Below are 19,766 nucleotides of genomic sequence, written 5' to 3' on the forward strand. Positions count from 1 at the left end.
CATCAAAACTTGCTAAAAGGGGCCAGGGGGGCGGGCTGAAGGAAAAATGAGCAAAATCAAGCACAGTAGGGGCGTTATGTGAAAATTGTGAATGATTCTCCAAAACAGGCAAAAAACGACGCTGTCGAAAAAATCCGAGATGGGGAAGGGTGGGAGATTGTCCCAAAACTTGCTAAAGGGGCCAGGGGGGCGGCCTGAATGAAAAATGAGCAAAATCAAGCACAGTGGGGGTGTTGTGTGAAAATTGTGAAGGATTTTCCAAAACGGGCAAAAAACCACAGGGCCGGTGCTGTCGAAAAAGTCCAAAGTCTTAAGCTTGCAGCTCAACTATGTACACACAACCAAAACAATCAGCTAAAGAAGGCTAAAAAGCACCATGGTGCTGTCGGAGTTCATACACATGGTAAAAAAAATAAACAAACAGAAACTCTGATAGAAATAACATCTTTAATAAATTAAGTTCAAAAGATAGTCACTCCCTTCTACTTCTTTCACTGTGTACAGGCTGCTACATGATGTATAAATAATAAATATGCAACATTTCATATGTTAAATAGGACCACATATTCCTTTAAAGCAGCGTGAGTAGTGCAGGTTGCATACAGATCAGTGTTTCCACACGCTGCTGTCTATTTACATACAGTAGTAGTAACTGTGGCTCAGAGGACTCGCAGCCACTCTAGCATCCTTCAGGTGGAGGTTAGTGTACAGTTTATGGGGCAGCACCTTTTCTGTTTGAGTCAAAGGGTTATTATTTGTTAGAGTGTGGAGCTCATCCACATTTTTATATAGTGGCAAAGAAAGGTGCCCAATCATACACACAGTCACTTACTCATACACACACTTTTAAGGATCGTATTGGTGTTTTAGCATGATTTCACCCATTTACTGGAACTCGCATAAAGCATTGCCAACATCTTTGTTTTTAGATCCTTTTGGCATTCATTCTCAGTTAGTGTACCTCATCTGTGCATTCAAGCACTGGGAAGTCTCAAAAATACAATATTTAGGAGACAGAGGGAAGCCAATATGGACAACATGAAGAGAATAATGTGAGTTTAGTGATTTGTGTTACCAATCCAAAGCAAGTTTCTGTTTTGAGAAGTTGATTTTCAAATATGTATATCAGTGGCTGCTTGTAAAATGGCAAAACTCATTAGTTTAAAAATGGCAGAAAGGTCAAGTATACAAGTATTCTAGTTAATGGGCAAAAACATGAAAACACTTTAATCTTCTAATACAATCTATTTACATTAAGTGTCTATATACCGACAGTATAAAACTATTATTTTCTGCCTCTTATCCTTTATTGTTTCCATTGTCCAGAAGGCGATGTGCAGAGTCAACATCATGGGGGCAGTAAAATATATCCAGTCCCAGTAGTTGAGCCCCTCTAAATGTTCACCCATTCTTCCCTTTTCATCCGTCACCTCCGTTTTTGAGAGGTAGGTTGCAAGATGAGATGCATTCATTTTAGGAAACATGTTGGGATCTGAGACCCAAACAATGCAAAGGTGGTTCACAGGAGGTGTTTTTGTAAGATCTCTGGACGGATGTCCTGACAGTCAGTTGTAAGTCAGTTGTAATTCCAGCAGAAGTTAGTGGAGGATTATCCCACGTTGACACCTAGGCCCACTTGCAGCTTGTCACCACGGTGATTTACAAATGCGCCCATAATCAGAGTGGCAGGGAGTGGCGTCAGACGCTTCTCCAACACTCCTCCTATTATGCACCGACTGTTTATCATACCTGGGTACACACACAGAAAAGGTCTCATGTATGCTTTCTAAATAGTTTTCAACAAGCATGAGTTTTGGGTAAGAAATGGCCATTTACCTCGAAAGACCATGTTTGCTTCCGGGAGTTCCATCTGGTACCCAAATGAGGTTGTGGTCTCCTGCGTCCTGGTACTGGCTTCAAACTCAACCCCAACTTGGATCTGGTGAACAGACACTCACATGCATTATATGTTATATGCACCTAAAGCAAATGGTGTGTTATAAACAGTATGTTGATATTTCCTATACCTGTTTGTTGGCTCTGTGATAGTAGCTGGCATGGGCACCTCCTTTCCCTGCATTCAGTGTTGCCACCCAATTTGGTCCTAAACACAGGGGGAAAAAAGTGAAATGCTGCTTTTAAATAAACCAAAACAGATAAAGAAGTATGCTCAATAAAATAAATCTGATTCACACACACAAAAAAATCCAAACAAAGACAAAGGTCCTACTAGAGTACTGTCCAGCTAAAGTAAGAATTCCTCCCTCTTCTGCCCGGCCTCGGTGATAGACCAGCTCCCCTCCTAACACCAAACCAGAGGAAACGCTCTGCAGGAAGTGTGCCACTAGTATAACTGTCCAAGATAAACACACAGAGATACAGAACAGATTAAATCAACAGATGTAACATGACATGTTTTCAGTGGAAAAACCCTAGAGGAAAAAAATCTGAACAATCTGAGACTGGAAAAAGATTATTTTTTAACTGTTTGCAATACTCTCTCTTTTTTCTGATATCAGTGGAGATATACCAATATACTGATGTAACTTTATCAGATACTCCTGCAGATTGTAAAACTGAGTAATGCTCCTAGGTCTTGCTCTTATCATTGTGCCTGTCCTTTTCTTACCCGACTCTCTGAGGACGTCCGGGTTAGCTACTGTCACTGCAGCGGTGAAGTCGCTCCCTCTGTACTCAGTTTCAAATTGCCATGTTACAAATTGGGACTGCTGGGTCTAAAACACAATCAAGCATTAATTTTAAGTAAACAAACTGACTTTAGACAGTGTATGAATATGGGGGGGGGGTATTTGAATCTGACCTGGTACACTGTTCTGGCTCTTACACGCTCAGAGAGATGCAGCAGAGCGTGAGCATTCAGACTGCCTGAAGAATCCATCTCACCGATCAACGCTGGGGCATCCTGTGACATGAGGCAAGATAAAGATGTAACCTGTCAACTCAAAAAAGGGAGCAGTTTCATTTGTTTTCCAATGTTCCATACATCTGTTAATGATAAAACAGTGACGGCACATTTTTTATCTGATGATTTGTACTTGACCTTGTCCTTGCTGTAATCGTCAGACTGCAAATGCTCCACGTGGAAACGATAGTACGAAGGACTGACAGCACTGAGGTGGAGTGTGTGACTGACCTGAAAGCAAACACACACTTGAGGGTAAAGACCAGGAAAAATGACATTTTTAAGATGAAAGGATTTACACCCTCAGTTATAGCATGTGGACAGAAGAATCACCTTGAAGAAGCTGCTCAAAGTTTTATTGATGATCATCTTGACTCCCTCAATCTGCTGAGGAAACACGTCTGGGGAGGTGGAAGGAAAAAAAAGAGTCAGATAAAAGAACAACATATAGATGACAAAACTCATTACTTCTAACAAAACATATTTACTGTGTTTACATGCTTTGTAATTGTCCGATTGTTCACCACCTCTAATAGTAATTGAGTTCAGAAATATAGATAAAAACTTGTTTTTCAGGTTTTGGGAAAATGTGTAATGATGCAGACAAAAAGACTCCCCCAATGATGGATCTGGACACACCGGACCACTGAACGCTCCAGCCAGTGGGTGCGGTGGTGGGTGATGTACTGCGGGTTGGGTGGTATTTGGTTTTTGCTCTGTTATTTCCAACATGGTGGCCCTGTTACAAATGATCTCATTTTACAGCTAAACAGTTCACTAAAGCATATTTCTGAAAACATTAGAGGTGAGAAATAGGTAATGCACTAACAGAATACTGATTCATATTTGATCAGCACTGCCTAGTTTCACAGTTTGATCTGAGTTTCATGAGCCGACCATATATCACTGGATGGTCCTCATTTGCATAAAGTTGAAGTTGAGCCGTGATCATGCAAATTCAGATATGGCAACTGGTCCATCAACTCGCTGTGGCGTGTCCATCATGCACCACTCAGAAGGATCTTCTGCTCTCCATAGAAAATGAATGGGATCTGTCGACTTAACATATGTCAATGGATTCAGTGTGTCTGCACCATAACTCAGTTCACAAAGATTGATTTCAACTTACAAATGTTGTTCCTGAGTCATGAAAAATACACTTTTGCATATTATTTTTGGTGCACTGCCAACATGTCAGCTTTGATTTTGGAGCAATCAGACTATTGTTTCAGTCTGAATCAAGTATAAAAGCAACATAAACACATCATTTTATTGGGTGAATTGTTTGCTATATATTGATTGTGTTCTAATATTCTATATTCATACAACAATGTATGTATATTTTGAATAATGTATTATAGGTGGACTACATTAAGTTTATGCTTGTTATTATTCTTTCTTTACATGCTAGAATAGATTTGTGTTATTTATATTAAATTTTATTTATAGTTAATTGTGCCATAAAGTTTTTAGCACACATAGTTAAAGACATTTAGCAACAACATGGTGTTCTGAATGAGTTTCTGACTGTGTGATAGTGTAACATCATCATGTCGGAGTGGGACATCAAGTCGGTAAAGCTTATGTACCTTTGCAGCTCCTGTGGAGAGAGTGAAAGCTGCCTGGGTTAGGTAGGCGTCCATCTCTCCTCTCCCAGCGTGGTGGACTGTCCCAGTGAGCAGGATGAGTGTCCCAGCGGGAAGGAGGAGAGTCCGTGGAGAAAGGCCAGTTCTGATGGCCCGGACCGGAAGACAAAGCCAGAACGCTGCCCATGTGGGTGCAAAACACTTCCTGCAGGACACAAGGGAATGGATTACAATGATGCAATGAGCCATTTACTAATCCCACCTGCATCCTGTACCTAAATCGTATTAAAGGTGGACTCTGTCTTAACATAAAGTAAAAAGAGGGACAACATAAAACCTGCCCTGAAATACAATTTCAAGATCCCCTACAGACATGTTTTAGAATCTATGTAAATACTCTACTTTGAATTGATATAGTTTTTCCACAAAAAAAGTAAAATTATCTTCAAATCCTTAAAATGGCATCTACCCTCTCTCCCTAATGTAACATTTCATAATCTACAAATATAAAAATGTATTTCATCTCAAAAGTTTAAGTACCAAGATTACTCCTACTTCACTGTAAAGTTCATTCTCAATGTTTGTGCACTGGAGACTCCTAGTTTCTACATCACACTTTTACACTTCTACACACATATTGAATCTGAATTTCCTCCAAACTAGTTCAGATTTTTCACATTTTTTCAGTTCATATTTTGAACATCCTACTTTTAGTAAGCAACCTTTTAATATCAAACTCTGCACATGCATCATTCTGTACGGTGAAGCTCAAACATCTATCTGAAGGAACAAAAATAATAAGAAACATTTTTGCGTGGAGGGAAATTTTAAAGATAAGGAGAAACACCATAAAACAACATATTTGAGCCTGACATCTCTAACACAGTGTTTACATGGTGTGCAAACATCATGAGCATCTGAAATATAGGTCATGCTATTGCATCTTCCCTCAGATAGAGGAACAGAGTGCAATAACTAATTAATACAACCAAAGATGGAAAACAACATCAGCATTAAAAATAAGTTATATTTCTACATTTATTTTGCTGTTCCTTTAGTTTGAATTATTTTACATAAAAACCTGAATTGCAGGGATGGTTTTCGACTATGAGCATTTTGTAACAGGCTGTGTGATGTTTTGATGTGCAGGTGCAGCAGTTAGTCCTGTTAGCATCCTAGCATGACCTTAGCTTCAGCAGACACAGTTGTGTGTGTGTGTGTGTGTGTGTGTGTGTGTGTGATGTGTGTTTGGCTACCTGCCTCCGATATGATCAAAACACCTTAAAACCTCGAGCGAAACTGACAATCGCACATCAGGGAAAAACTGTCAGAATGAACTGTCTTTATGGAAGTGAACTAACAGAGGAAAGCTGCTGATGATGTTCGGATCATCTGATGCTGCAAATAGCTCCCTCCTCCAGATGTGTGATGCGTCACCCTGCAAACATGTCCCCCTTGAAAATATGACGGGAATTTAATTTTGTGGTCTGAAAATGTCCAGCTGTACACTCACACGTGTTAAACCGGTAACTCAGGGGTAATATTAGGAATATACAAACTATACATATTCACCTACCTATTGCCATTCAGTTTAAAGTGAGTGTTTGTTGATTTCGGCTCGGGTAAATCGGGTAAACAGCAAACGTGTTGTGTTTCCAGTCGGACCACTTTGCCGGCGACACATCGAACCACGCAAAGCGGCTACAGGTGAGATGACATTATTCATGTACCGCAGCAACAACAGAAGGTTAACATGCTTTATTCAACAATATAATTAATTAAATTAGTTTATTTCTAGCTGAACCAGTTTTAAACAGAAAGTGCGGACGCTGCTTTACAAAACATATGCAGTTCAAATTTCAACGTGAAAAAGACTGGAGCTGGTCGTTGTCGCGTCTCTTCATTTTTAAAGGCTGTAAAGCTGGGAGGAAATTATTGTATTACTGAATTGAGTTTTTTGTGATTTCCAAACCAGACTGGTCATGTCTCCTTCACGGTCCATTTTGCTGGTGGGAGAAGGGAACTTCTCGTTTTCTGCCTCCATAAGCCAGTTTAACTCCGTGACGGCCACTTGTCTGCAGCATCAAGAGGAGGCACTGCGGCAGGAGGGAGCAGTTGATAACATCCACATCATCAAGGACTCAGGTACTTACATTTTTGCGCTGAGCAGTATGTTGTGTGTTTCTTTTTTCTTTTGTACATTTTTTTTAATTCTCTTTGTGTTTCCAGTCGGACCACTTTGCCGGCGACACATCGAACCACGCAAAGCGGCTACAGGTGAGATGACATTATTCATGTACCGCAGCAACAACAGAAGGTTAACATGCTTTATTCAACAATATAATTAATTAAATTAGTTTATTTCTAGCTGAACCAGTTTTAAACAGAAAGTGCGGACGCTGCTTTACAAAACATATGCAGTTCAAATTTCAACGTGAAAAAGACTGGAGCTGGTCGTTGTCGCGTCTCTTCATTTTTAAAGGCTGTAAAGCTGGGAGGAAATTATTGTATTACTGAATTGAGTTTTTTGTGATTTCCAAACCAGACTGGTCATGTCTCCTTCACGGTCCATTTTGCTGGTGGGAGAAGGGAACTTCTCGTTTTCTGCCTCCATAAGCCAGTTTAACTCCGTGACGGCCACTTGTCTGCAGCATCAAGAGGAGGCACTGCGGCAGGAGGGAGCAGTTGATAACATCCACATCATCAAGGACTCAGGTACTTACATTTTTGCGCTGAGCAGTATGTTGTGTGTTTCTTTTTTCTTTTGTACATTTTTTTTAATTCTCTTTGTGTTGTTCAGGCGGAGCTGTGCTTTTTGAAGTGGACTGCACAAAGCTCGGGGACTGTGCCTCTCTGCAGGGACGAATGTTTGACCGAGTGGTGTTTAACTTTCCTCACTTCGGGAGGAAGAGCGGGGTGAAGAAGAACAGACAACTTCTCAAAAAATTCTTCCTCAGGTATAACTCCTTTAGGATGCAGCAGGTTGATTTCTCAGCATCCATCACCAAAATCTGCAGACATCTTCAACTGGTGTTAATTGAGTTACAGCATTATTTATGACAGTTAAGTACTTAAAGTCGACAGTCTTTGGCCATTTTTAGTCCACAGACCTTTTGAACAGTTGACTGTTTCACTTGTCAGAGTAGGACAAGCTTATTATTTACACCTGTGCTTTTCCTACTGTACTACTGTACTGTGAAGAAAGTCTATTAAGTACAAATTGTGTATAATTGCTGGTACCAACCAAAATATGGTATGGATACTTTCTTCTTTTAACTGATAGTTCCTGATTTAACAGCTTCTTGTGTTTAGACAACATTTAACATTTGGAAACTTTGTCAACTTTTGTCAAATGAAAATAAAAAGGCTTTGTAGAAAAGCACGATTATATTTTATGAGGTATTACTGTATAACAGTATATTGAAAAAGTTCCCAACTTTCATCTTCTATTACGATATATATGGAATACTCATGTTTTTTTTCTGTGCCTCCAGTTGTGTTCAGGTTTTGGCTGAAGATGGGGAGGTTCATGTTTGCTTGTGCAACGGTCAGGGTGGGACACCAATGGACCAGCCGAGGCGAGAGTGGCACAACAGCTGGCAGGTTGCTACCATGGCAGCAGAAGCACACCTAATCCTCAGTGACGTCCAACCTTTTGAAAGTGAGAAATACCGGAGCTACAAGTGCACTGGATACAGGTAAGGAGTAAAGGTGAGTGTTACAGTGTGCAATTAGATGCACCCTTTGTGTCCCTGTTTGTGTTTCTGTGTGTGTATGTGTGTTTCTGTGTGTATGTGTGTGTGTTTGCACAAGGAGACTGTTTAATGATGTTTTTTACTGTTTTACAGGAGCCAGGATAAGGGCTTTCATGTGGAGAACGCTTTGCTCCACGCGTTTACGCGCAGCCTCCCCTACAGCTCTTCTCAGATGCTCAGAGTGGAGGAGGCTGTTGAAGGAGAGAAAGTTCAGTACAATATACAGGCTGAGCTCAGTGATTACATATTCAGGTAGAGAAACACAGGTGTTTATGTAACAGGCCAACAATGTAAAAAAAATATTATATAACCTCATGCTAACCGTGTCCTCTCTTTTCTTTCATCAGGGGATTTCTTTCTTCAGGTTCTGTCCACCCTGTCAGGTTAGTACAAGATTTTCTTCTTGAAGGACTAACAGAGAAATGGCCAGTCTCCATGACGACAGAGACTCTCCCCTTCCTCCTCACGGCCAAACAGCTGCAGACGTGCTGCCATGACATAGAGAGTACACACTGCTATTGGATTCACCTGCTTCAGAAAGACCTCAACTCTGAAAATCATACCTCTACAGATAAAGATAAAGATCAGTTGACGTCCTCGGATAGTCAGGAACACACAGGCACACGAAACACTTTGTCAGCCACATGTGAGAAAGTGGACAGGGTGAGGTGCAAAGGAGCTGAGAGCTTAAGGTTCTGTTGTTCTATTGATGTTGATCCAGAAGAGGAAAGTGGTCTTTATATGCTGCGTCCATCGCTGCGCCCTCAGATGGAAGAACTTCTAACTAGAAAAGAAGAGTTGATGAACAGTGCTGGGAGTTGTGGGGAGACAGAGGGGAATCATGAAAGTGCTGAGGATGAAGGAAAGAAGGAGGAGGAGCTCTGTGGGAGCTGTAATGGTTTCACAAACTCACTGTTTGGCATTAGTGGCATTGTATTCAGGAATGTGCCCATCAACGTCTGGGCTCTGCCTGTCTTTCATGAACTTGTCCTCAGAGGTGTTTTCCCCTCAGAGATTGACCCAATCAAATTGCTTGGACAAAGGCTTGAAACGCTGCTTGCTCCCTATGGGGTTTCCCTGGTTACAGAGCAGCGAGGTCTTCGTTTGACAGCACAGCCGATGGGTTTGGTTGGTCAAGTGTTTACAAGTACTCCAGCTGACGACACGAGCCATGTAAGTGTCACTGTGTCCTTAAATTTGGACCTCCTCGCCACACTCCTGTTCTCAATCCCTGACTGGCGACTGCTTTGGTCACATGACCCACGCTTCTCAGAACAGTTTGCAATCCGCCCGCCGCCAGGGACATCTTTCCTCCCATACTCCCTGTTCCCCGAGCTCTTTAACTTTGATATCAGCTTCTGGACAGGGCCGAGCTGGGAGGAGAAGAAGTTTTACGCTGTGGTCCGAGAGGCCAGCTGTTGGACCGTGGAGCAAGTTAAACTCATTGATATGTTCTCACATCCTGACCTGAGTCAGACCAGTTACTGCTACCGACTCATCTACCACTCACACACACACGCTCTGTCACACACACAAGCCCTCCAGTTTCACAAAGACTTAGAGTCCTTACTTTCCTCTCGGCTGCAAGTCACCATCAGGTAGCTGGCATTCACATTCAAAATTTTAGTAGGAAAAAGGATACAACCTTCTTTTTCAGAGGCATTTCAATTACCAGTCTGTTTGCAACTGCTAATTATAAGCTTATAATCGGCTGTAATAAGTGTAGTTGAATAGTGTTTACAGTAGTTGAGGCATTGCTTGCTATTGTACGTCTTTGAACTGCAATTCTGTGTATCAGTGTGTGTTTTTATCATCATACAATAAACCTGATATTTAATGTTACATTTGTGGCCTATCGAGATTCATTGTTAAATAGTTAATTCACCTGTAGTACACATTGACAAAGCTCACTTTGTACTTCTGACTTATATAAGGTATAGTAAAATTAAGTAATTTTCAAATTTGATTATTACTAGAGCATATGATACCCTGCATGTATTATTATATTAGATACTTTATAAACTCAAAAGGTGTGGACAACATGCTCTTATGTTTATAACATCTCATTTTGCTTGTCCATTTCTTCTGACATTTCTTTAAAATAACAATGTAATTTGGTAGAGAGCAAGGAGGAAAAGTGATGAAATGATGAAATTGTTAGGATTAAATTAGTTTTGTTGAGTAGAAGCCCAAATCAGCCTTAAAAAACAGCCCTGTGCATTGGTGCGAGTGAATAATCCATCCACCTGACAGCACAGCTGGTAAATTGTGGGATTCACAGCCTATTCCTCTTCAGAGGTTTTATTTAGATAAATAAACTATAAAAATCCACTTATTGCCCGATTATATTTCCACATACAAGGAATTTGGTATCTGGTGGCTCTAAATGCATTTACACACAATTCCCTGAGTAACATTCAGGACGACAAAGACAAAACCAAGCAAGTAGGTGAAGAAACATACATACCGTGTTTATTAACAGGTCAAACTCCTAACTGAATTGTAAACAGATACAAATAGTGTAAGTTTGCATGGGAGTGCTGGAATAAATATTGTTAGTATATATAGATGGTTTATGTAGCCAACAGTATTAATGTCAATTTAGTGATGTAATGGTTAACATTTTATTTTACAGTCTGTATGTAACATCTATGTTCACTACATCTTTGTACTCCACATTAATTGGATAATAATGATTAATATAATGGCATGTGGTAAGAACCCCAACCAGAGGGGCAAAGTTAGAACAATTATTTTCTGTATAATTATATATATAATATCCTATTCACATATTCATACTCATTTTTAATGAGGGAGGAGTAGGTGTCATTTTAAAGAGTTTAACATGGTAATTATACTTTTTTGTGGAAAACCATATAAGACAAACAATATTATTCCAAAGAAATATTTTTATATATTTTAATACATACCTGCAGTGGATCTTTAACTACATTTTGCTGCTAATTCCTATGTACTGTAAGTAGGTTTTTTCACGACGGACATTTTACTTGTAATAATGGAGTATTACATTGCTGTATTAGTGCTTTTACTTAAGTAAGAGATCTGAATACTTTTACATATTTATCATAACCGTTTCATAAAAGGAACAAATAGTTGTAACTTTATGGACAAATGTATAAAGTATAAAGAACGAAATTAAAGGGAAGCTGAGTGAAGATAACCAGAGGCTACTTTTTATTCGTCAGTATGTTTTCAGTGGCTCTTTAACAAGCAGTGTCTGTGATGAGAGCTGTCAATAACCGAGCAGCGCCGAAAATGACCGAAGCCTAACTCGGAGCACCGTCGGTAAACATGGCGGCCAAGGCGCTTCGACAGCGAACCAGGCGAGGCAGCCGACAAGATGCAAACAACGTCAACCAGTCCACCGAAGCTCGGCCCCCGAAAGAGGAGAAAGTTGTTGATGACAGTAAAGCCGCAGAGACCCGGCAAGAGTGAGTATGAACGTGGAGGAGAGACGCTAGTACCACCGGCGCTGTCAGCTCCATCTGCTGCTGTGACAGCCGGGGGCAGCCTGAGCTAGCGGGCTAGCTACTTACAATACGTTCAGCAAGTTTTTGTTCAGGACACTACGTTAACAGCGACTAATAACGCACTCCTCACTGTAAAATAGGGCTATATATTTGCGCTGGTTTACAATATATTGTCTGTCCGCTTGTGTTTGCGCTCTAATGAAAGCTTGCGTCGTTTCTGTTTAACAGCAACGTAATAAAGAGTTACCTGGTCAGCTTCATTCATTCACCTCTGCTGCACACCGCCAGGTTCATGATAGCTGACCACTATGTTGCTGCCGGGAGTGACTCAATTCATACTCAGCATGGACAGAAAGGTTGATTTAGGTGTCTGTTACTGACACGTCGCTGAAGTCGCTCGTAAGACATTTTGACAGTTTTTAAGGTGACGTGTCACAATAAACCTGACGTGAGGATCAATGCTGAGCAAACTAATCTAACTAATCTAATGATGGTGGGCGTGAACAAGTTGGGGAGGGGGGGGAACTGCAGGACATCAATGCCACTATAAACACCTTTCAGCTGGTACCTAAACAGTGATGAACAACTGCACAGCTGTCCACATCTGGGATCTTATTGCCATGGGTTTTGTGGAAGTGGAAAAGGGACATAGATTTCAAGCAATCTCTTTATTCTTCTAAATACACAACTGGAATAATAATATATCTATGGGCTCAGAATTCAAAGATTCTGAGGTTTATTTGTCACTAGGGCTGAGTATTGTTACAATACTAGTACCAATCCAAGTACCCTTAAAGTCATACCGATACCAACTGAGTATTTTGTTTGATACCTATTATGTGAATAGAGACATGAAATAGCATAAAATGCCACCACTCCTCACACAAAAAAATCTTCATAAGTCTTCAAATGATTAAAATGTATTAATCAAGGAACACTTAAACGCATTGATTGGCTATGAGCAAGTCCATACAAATAGTCATATTTTGTATCTCTGGGTGCAAAAAGGATCGATTGCAGGTATTGTTTGACGGGAAACATTTTGATACTACTTAGTATTGATTTATCTCAGTTGATACTTTTAAGGTATCGAGCACCGATATCCAGCCCTGTTTGTCACATACACCAACATATTCATTTTAAATAAGGCAATTAACATGTTGTAGGAAAAAAAATGTGACATTTTAAAAGAAAAAATAATGAACAGTGAAATCTATCAGTAATAACGATACATTTTGGAATATAAAAATTCTTCAAGACACTCTTACTTATAATAATAGTAAAAATGATTGTCAGAATAATTCTTATAAAGTTGGTCAAGTAAAGCCAGGCAGAAGGTTGACTTAAGAATTAGGAAAGAATATTTAATGTAGGTATGACTCCAAACAAATAGGTTGTGAGATAAACAGTGAAAACAGTGACGGTCAACTCTCCAAGTTATGTAATTGGAGGACCACCAAACCATGTTTACGTTAATTAGACAGGTTCATTATATTGTCTGCTTCAGATGACTAATTAGACTACTCAAGATCTAGGTCATTTCCTTTAAAATACGCAAAAAGCAGACACCAAGCACTATTTAAGCACTTTGAGGTGTAATGTAGAAGAACCCACAATTCTTGTGCTGTTTAATACATTTTGATGTTATAGTAGATCTTAAAAAATAATGTAGATATATGTATTTTTTAACAGGTCAGTAAGTCGTGGAGGGCAGGTTTGGGCTCCTGAAGGTTCAACTGCATTTAAATGCCTGCTTTCCGCACGATTCTGTGCGGCTTTGCTCAGCAACATCTCAGACTGCGACGAGACCTTCAACTACTGGGAGCCGGTGAGCGCCACCACTATCAGAAATCCTAAAGCACTTCATGATGTCATTTATGAACCATGTAGGGTCTTTCTATGTCAGAAGCATTTATCTCTTTTTTGTTTATGCGTGTTACTTATTGTCTGTCTTTAACTGTTCATCTTTGTAATTTTTCCGGATTACTTGTTTTGACAGATGCACTACCTGCTTTATGGCACAGGAATGCAAACATGGGAATATTCTCCATTGTACGCCATCAGGTCTTACGCATACTTATGGCTACACGCCCTTCCTGCTTGTTTGCATGCCCATGTACTACAGACAAACAAGGTAACTATTCTAACATCACTTTCTTTTCAAAGTCTGTTGTTATGTTTGGCATTTATATTTACATTAGCAGACCTGCAGCATAACTGGAAGCTCTTTGCTATGCAGAGTCACCCAACACCATTCATGAATTCACACACACACAGAGGCTTTTATAACCTCACACTGGAACATGTGCAGGAGTTACAGGTTTCTTTCCTGATTGCGTTGCAGATGTTGGTGTTCTACTTTGTGCGATGTGTCTTAGCATTCTCCTGCTGTGTCTGTGAACTCTATTTCTACAAGTGAGTTTACCCTCCTCTTAAATGCAAGCAGATTGACTTACAAAACTTTTTGTGATAACGTACATATGTACAGTATATGATATGGATTTGTCTGTCTGTGTGTGACACAGGGCAGTTTGTAAGAAGTTTGGTTTGCACGTGGGCCGCCTGATGTTGGCGTTTCTTGTCCTTAGCACTGGAATGTTTTGTTCGTCTGCAGGTTGGTCAGATTTATTCACATAATCTTTTCCAGCTTCCTTTACAACTGAGCCTCAATTTTTCTCAGTGTAGCTCTGTCCTCTTAATTCCGAAATCACCACACTCAACAAAGGAGGATTTCATATTTTTGATACTTTTCTGCGATGCAAGTTCATCATGTTTCAGCAACCTTGATAGTGAATTTATTCTTCTAGAGATTAGAAGAACAAGGGGATGTTCCATAGACACTGTGGCTGACTGTATTTCTCTTAGAGATTCATGTTTGCTGTTTGCAATTTTTGTGATTAATGATCCTATTTTGTTCTTTCTCTGCAGCATTCCTGCCTTCCTCTTTCTGCATGTACATGACGCTGGTTGCCATGACCGGGTGGTTTCAGGACTCAACGCCACTAGCTGTAATGGGCGTGGCTGCTGGTGCCATCATTGGATGGCCATTCTCTGCTCTGGTTGGGTAGGGTCATGAACTAAAATAGCTCTTTGTTGGCAATACCCGTCGAAGACTGACTTGTCAAAATGCATTACTCTCAATACTGCTTTGTTCTTTTACTCTCTGCAGGCTTCCCATTGCCTTCGACCTGCTGGTGTTAAAGAGGGAGTGGAAAAGTTTTATCACATGGTCAGCTGTAGCTCTGCTGCTGCTGCTGGTGAGAATACTCACAAATATATGTAAAACATTTTAAATTTACAGATAACACGACAAAGATGCATGTAAATGAATTTTTACATGTCACAGCTGCCGTGTGTGCACAAACAGTCAGTGGGAGGAGAGTTAATAATTAACACAAGAATATAATAGGATATTTTTACTTTTCTCTGTCATGTACCACACAGACGATGATCTAACTTACCAGTGTGTCTTCTTCAGGTACCCTTGGTGGCAATGGACACTTTCTTTTATGGCAAACTGGTCATTGCTCCTCTCAATATCCTACTGTATAATGTCTTCACACCGCATGGGCCCGATCTGTATGGTAATTTACACACCATTAATGTTTCATTTTATTTAATTAAGATCACACATGAAAACAGAATAATCACCTTTAATATGGGGCCACGTCATCTCCAATTACATTTTTTTTTTTTAGCTATTAAATTTATATACTGGAAGTGACTCATGTTTGGAGGTTGTTGTCATAGCAATTTTAAGTCTGTTGATATATTAATTTAGTGACAGAATTGAGCAGATTGATCTTCGAGAAAATATGTCACATTTGTTGTTTAAAGCTGCATTATTTTTATTGGACTCTAGAGGGCGTATGAGCCCATCATCAAAGCTATCACATCCGACCCTTTCAATGTGTGTTAATGAGTTGTATTTCTCTCTGTTAAGTTGGCAGAAATTGGCAAAAGTACAATAATAGACATATATATGCATATATAGAACTTCTTAGCTTTTGTCTACACCATCAATATTAAGTGTTTTATCTTGTGTAATAAATTTATTTTTTAATATCCTGTTTTAATTTTCCCTCAAAGTATTTCCTGCAATAACTATACTGTCATAATGTGGTTTTATTGTAATATTCTGTACATGAGTTGTAATATTTATTTATGTTTTGTGTTTGGTTTTTCAGGTACAGAGCCGTGGCATTTCTACTTTGTCAATGGACTCCTGAACTTTAACCTGGTGTTTGCTCTGGCACTGTTTTCTCTGCCTCTCACTGCTCTCATGGAAACACTGTTACACAGGTTCAATGGTGAGCACTAAGAAATGGCTAAATCTTGTCATGTCTTGCCCTATTTGGGTGCAAGACATGGAGAAACATCCCCTTAAGTTTAGGCATATATTTATTATCATAAGGTTGTAGCAAAAACTAAAAATGTAGTCAATCAGATCTTGTGTAAGGAGTTTATTTGTCTTGTAATTTTAGTTTTCAGAGCAGCTGTTCTTGTGATTTCATGTGCTTGTTCACTCATTTGTTTTTTGCAGTGCAGAACCTGGGTCGTCCATACTGGTTGACTCTGTCTCCCATGTATTTGTGGATGCTGGTTTTCTTCACCAGACCTCATAAAGAAGAAAGGTTTCTCTTTCCCATCTATCCTCTGATCTGCCTCAGCGGGGCTGTAGCCCTCTCCTCTCTGCAGGTGGGTTTTGCCTTTTTACATAAATTATTAGCCTTTAAATTAACGTAGTAGTTTGTTTAAGTTGGTTTGATTTGTGTCATTTGTTTCTTTTCCTGCAGAAATGCTACCACTTCCTTTTCCAGCGATATCGTTTGGAGCACTACACGGTCTCCTCCAACTGGTTGGCTCTTAGCGCAGTTGTTGTCTTCACGGTACTGTCACTGTCTCGCTCTGTGGCCCTCTTCAAAGGTGTGTGTACAGACAGGAATGAGTGTTGGGCTTTATAACAAATGTGACCATTCAGGATTGACCAAGAAATTTTGGTTTTCTCTTTCTACAGCCTACCATGCACCTCTGGACTTGTACCCAGAGTTTCACACCATCGCCAAGGATCCAACTCTGCACTCAGTTCCTGAAGGCCGGCCTGTTAGTGTGTGTGTGGGCAAGGAGTGGTATCGTTTCCCCAGCAGCTTTCTTCTACCCCACAAGTCAGTATTCATGATCCCTACACAGGTCTTCAGTGTGTTATAAAATATGGAAAGTGTATTTTGTCATGTCCATGTTTATGTTCACTTGTTTGCTTGGTTGTCAGTAAGCAAATGTCAATGAGTATAGACTTCAAAGTCTTCAAATCTTATTTATATCTGTGCAGAAATCTGAAGTATCAGTGATTCCTCTGTGTTGTGGATTAGCATATAAATTATTTTGTGCCAGATACACTTAAATGAGTGTGACTGTGTCATTAACTGATTGTTACTCTTCCTAATCTCCAGCTGGCAACTGCACTTCATTCAGTCTGAGTTTAAGGGGCAGCTGCCTCAGCCATATGCCTCTGGTCCTCTGGCCACACAGATCATTCCAGCTAATATGAACGACCAGAACCTTGAGGAGCCAACCAGATATGTGAGTGACGAAGACACGTGCATGTTTTTTTGATTCATGAATACTCAACAGGGCTGACATAACCAGTGGCCTAGTGCCAGTAAAAATGTATGCAAGCCAATCAGAGTCAAAGCTAACGAATAAATGAGGGTCACCAGCCAGGAGGGTGATAAATAATTTGTACTCACAGCATATAGGGCCATGTTTACATAGCTGCTAAATGATGAACACCACTGCTCAAATTTCACATTTTACATTGTTAGACGAACATAAACCATGCACACTTTCTCTGCTTCAAGCAGCTGATTGGAAATAGTGGGGGATAGAGTGAGATGTTTGCCTATCCATGGCTCTGCTCTTTGTCAGAGGGCGGAGCTGAGCTATACACACACATACAAACACAAACACAAACACACACACACAGAGCAGACAGCAGAGCACTAAGTCCATTGCAGAGAGGATAAAACAGACTTTAGATTATACTGTTTTTGATTTGACTACAACTGCTCGCTGCCAGGGAGAGGGGTTTTATCAGGTACCCTTGGAGAGCAATTTATCAAACAACTGTTGAACAAGCAGAACATAAATACAACAGCTTTGACGGACGTTCATTGCATCTAACGATTGAGTCTAATTAGCTAAGTATCTTAAAATTAGTTGGGTTCTTGTAGACTTTAGGCTGACACCAGCCTGCCGCCCCTCTCTACCAGCAGAACCTGAGCAGCAGCAGCAAAGGAAGGAGGACAAAATATTGAAAAATCTACATTTATACACCATTAATTTACTGATCCAATATGTGCCTTATTTTATATTTGTATGTCATCATTACATATCCATAACTAAAGGAAAACAACAATATCTAAAGGGACTTTCACTGTTGTAGGTATTGTATAAATAATGAATAAATCACCAAAAATTATGTTGAGTTATTTTCATGTTTAGGCTGCTGGACCGCTGAAAATATACAAAAGGCCAGTAAAACTCTGATCTATTGGCCATGTGGACCAGTTGGGGAAAAATGTTATGTTGAATGCGACTGTTGGTTATAGCAGCTGCATTTTCATTGTGAAATGTCTGCTGTATGCAGGTGGATTTACGGCAATGCCACTACCTGGTAGACCTAGACACTGATGAAGAGACGCCAAATGAGCCCCGTTATTCAGCCAACAAAGAGGAGTGGAGCATCGTTGCTTATAAGCCTTTCCTTCAAGCATCAAGGTATTTCTTGATGGTACACGGATAATTCATAAGTAACAAGAAATTGCAGCACAGAAATGTCAAACCAGGTCTGAGGTAACAATGTCACCATTGCATATTTTGTCCTCCAGGGAACACTGACAGGTTGAAGTAATCTATTACTATTACAATAGCAATCGGTATTAGAAATAAAACAACTAATGAAGTCAGAAAGCAGAACTAAGAATTATTTGTTACTTCGTCACAGGTCAAATCTGTAACTTCTCCAAAGAAAATAGCAGATAAAATATAAACAAATAAAAGGTATCATGTTGTAAAAAGATATTCCAGTTTCATCAAAACAAAAGCCAATGCAAATTTCTTTACACAACTGAACATTATTTGAAAAGCTCCTTTATTTTCCTGCATACAGACTTGTAGGACGTTTATTTAGCTTTTCATAAAATATACGTATTTCCTCTCAGGTCTTCGCCTCTCTTCAGAGCATTTTACATCCCATTCATATCGGACCATCACACCACCTACAGACGCTACGTCATCTTGAAAGCACGGCGGCAAAAGCAGCCTCGTAAGCGGACCCACGGCTGACCATTAAACCTCAACCTGGCCTCAAGAACAAAATCCTAACACCAGAAATCAATCACTTCCCCTCAAAACAGCTGGAGTGTGTGTGCCTGCGTGCGTGCTTGCGTGGGGGGGTACCTATGTGTGCATGATTTTGAGACGTGTGTGCATGTATGTGTTTTGAAGTGTTTGTCTTATGAAATATTTGAGGATATCAGACCCGTTAAGGACATGGGCTTGTGTGTGTGTTTGTGTGTGTGAGAAAACAGTGTGTACAGTACCCAGGTGTGCTTGGCAGGGACTAGATGTGGATGTCAAACATTATTTTTTAGTTCATCTGGTGTGTTAGTTTGCGTCTAAATGAATGTCTTGCAGTGGATGAAAACTACAAGATTTTACATGTTTTGAATGCAGGACAGGCCATTACTGAGAAAAAAGAAGTATTTCCCTTTCATACTTAACTTAAAAATGTGGCCTGAATGAAAGAATATTCCTGATTAATTCATGTAAGAAATCTCGTAGTGTTCATGCGTCTGCACTTGAACAGTATCTCGTTGTGCATTCTGTTGGGTGTGAGTGGTGAGAATGAATGAAAGTGCGGTTGCGTGATTAACTTAACTTGAAATATCAATAAAAATATGATGATATGACTGCGAACACAATCCTTCTTTGTTTGTTTGGATGGTAAAAT

General features: G+C 40.0%; 2 protein-coding genes across 3 annotated transcripts; one reads left to right on the top strand and one right to left on the bottom strand.

Moving 5' to 3' along the window:
- Window positions 1-485: 485 nt before the first annotated feature.
- Window positions 486-6,137, bottom strand: si:dkey-71l1.1 (uncharacterized protein LOC569883 homolog). 2 transcript variants are annotated; one of them, XM_062432962.1, is made up of 11 exons: window positions 6,086-6,137; window positions 5,766-5,963; window positions 4,513-4,710; window positions 3,257-3,324; window positions 3,062-3,154; window positions 2,822-2,923; window positions 2,630-2,735; window positions 2,231-2,353; window positions 2,028-2,104; window positions 1,837-1,939; window positions 486-1,749 (listed from the first exon to the last, which is right to left on the bottom strand). In XM_062432962.1, exons 3-11 carry the CDS (start codon window positions 4,694-4,696, stop codon window positions 1,610-1,612), a joined length of 996 nt encoding a protein of 331 aa, XP_062288946.1. In that variant the 5' UTR covers window positions 4,697-4,710; window positions 5,766-5,963; window positions 6,086-6,137; the 3' UTR covers window positions 486-1,609. The 2 variants fall into 2 exon arrangements, with proteins under 2 accessions (XP_062288946.1, XP_062288947.1); XM_062432963.1 differs by having other exon boundaries at window positions 4,513-4,714.
- Window positions 6,138-6,766: 629 nt separating this feature from the next.
- LOC133994420 (uncharacterized) lies at window positions 6,767-19,734 on the top strand. Its single transcript, XM_062433671.1, has 22 exons — window positions 6,767-6,786; window positions 7,055-7,224; window positions 7,310-7,466; window positions 8,004-8,207; window positions 8,358-8,516; window positions 8,612-9,865; window positions 10,518-10,525; window positions 11,563-11,716; window positions 13,448-13,583; window positions 13,755-13,889; window positions 14,100-14,170; window positions 14,281-14,369; window positions 14,684-14,819; window positions 14,925-15,012; window positions 15,234-15,339; window positions 15,943-16,065; window positions 16,299-16,453; window positions 16,552-16,681; window positions 16,773-16,920; window positions 17,206-17,335; window positions 18,402-18,532; window positions 18,976-19,734. Exons 2-22 carry the CDS (start codon window positions 7,062-7,064, stop codon window positions 19,097-19,099), a joined length of 3,801 nt encoding a protein of 1,266 aa, XP_062289655.1. The 5' UTR covers window positions 6,767-6,786; window positions 7,055-7,061; the 3' UTR covers window positions 19,100-19,734.
- The last annotated feature ends 32 nt before the right edge of the window (window positions 19,735-19,766 follow it).

This window comes from Scomber scombrus, chromosome 14, assembly GCF_963691925.1.
Source record: "Scomber scombrus chromosome 14, fScoSco1.1, whole genome shotgun sequence".
Taxonomy (NCBI): domain Eukaryota; kingdom Metazoa; phylum Chordata; class Actinopteri; order Scombriformes; family Scombridae; genus Scomber; species Scomber scombrus.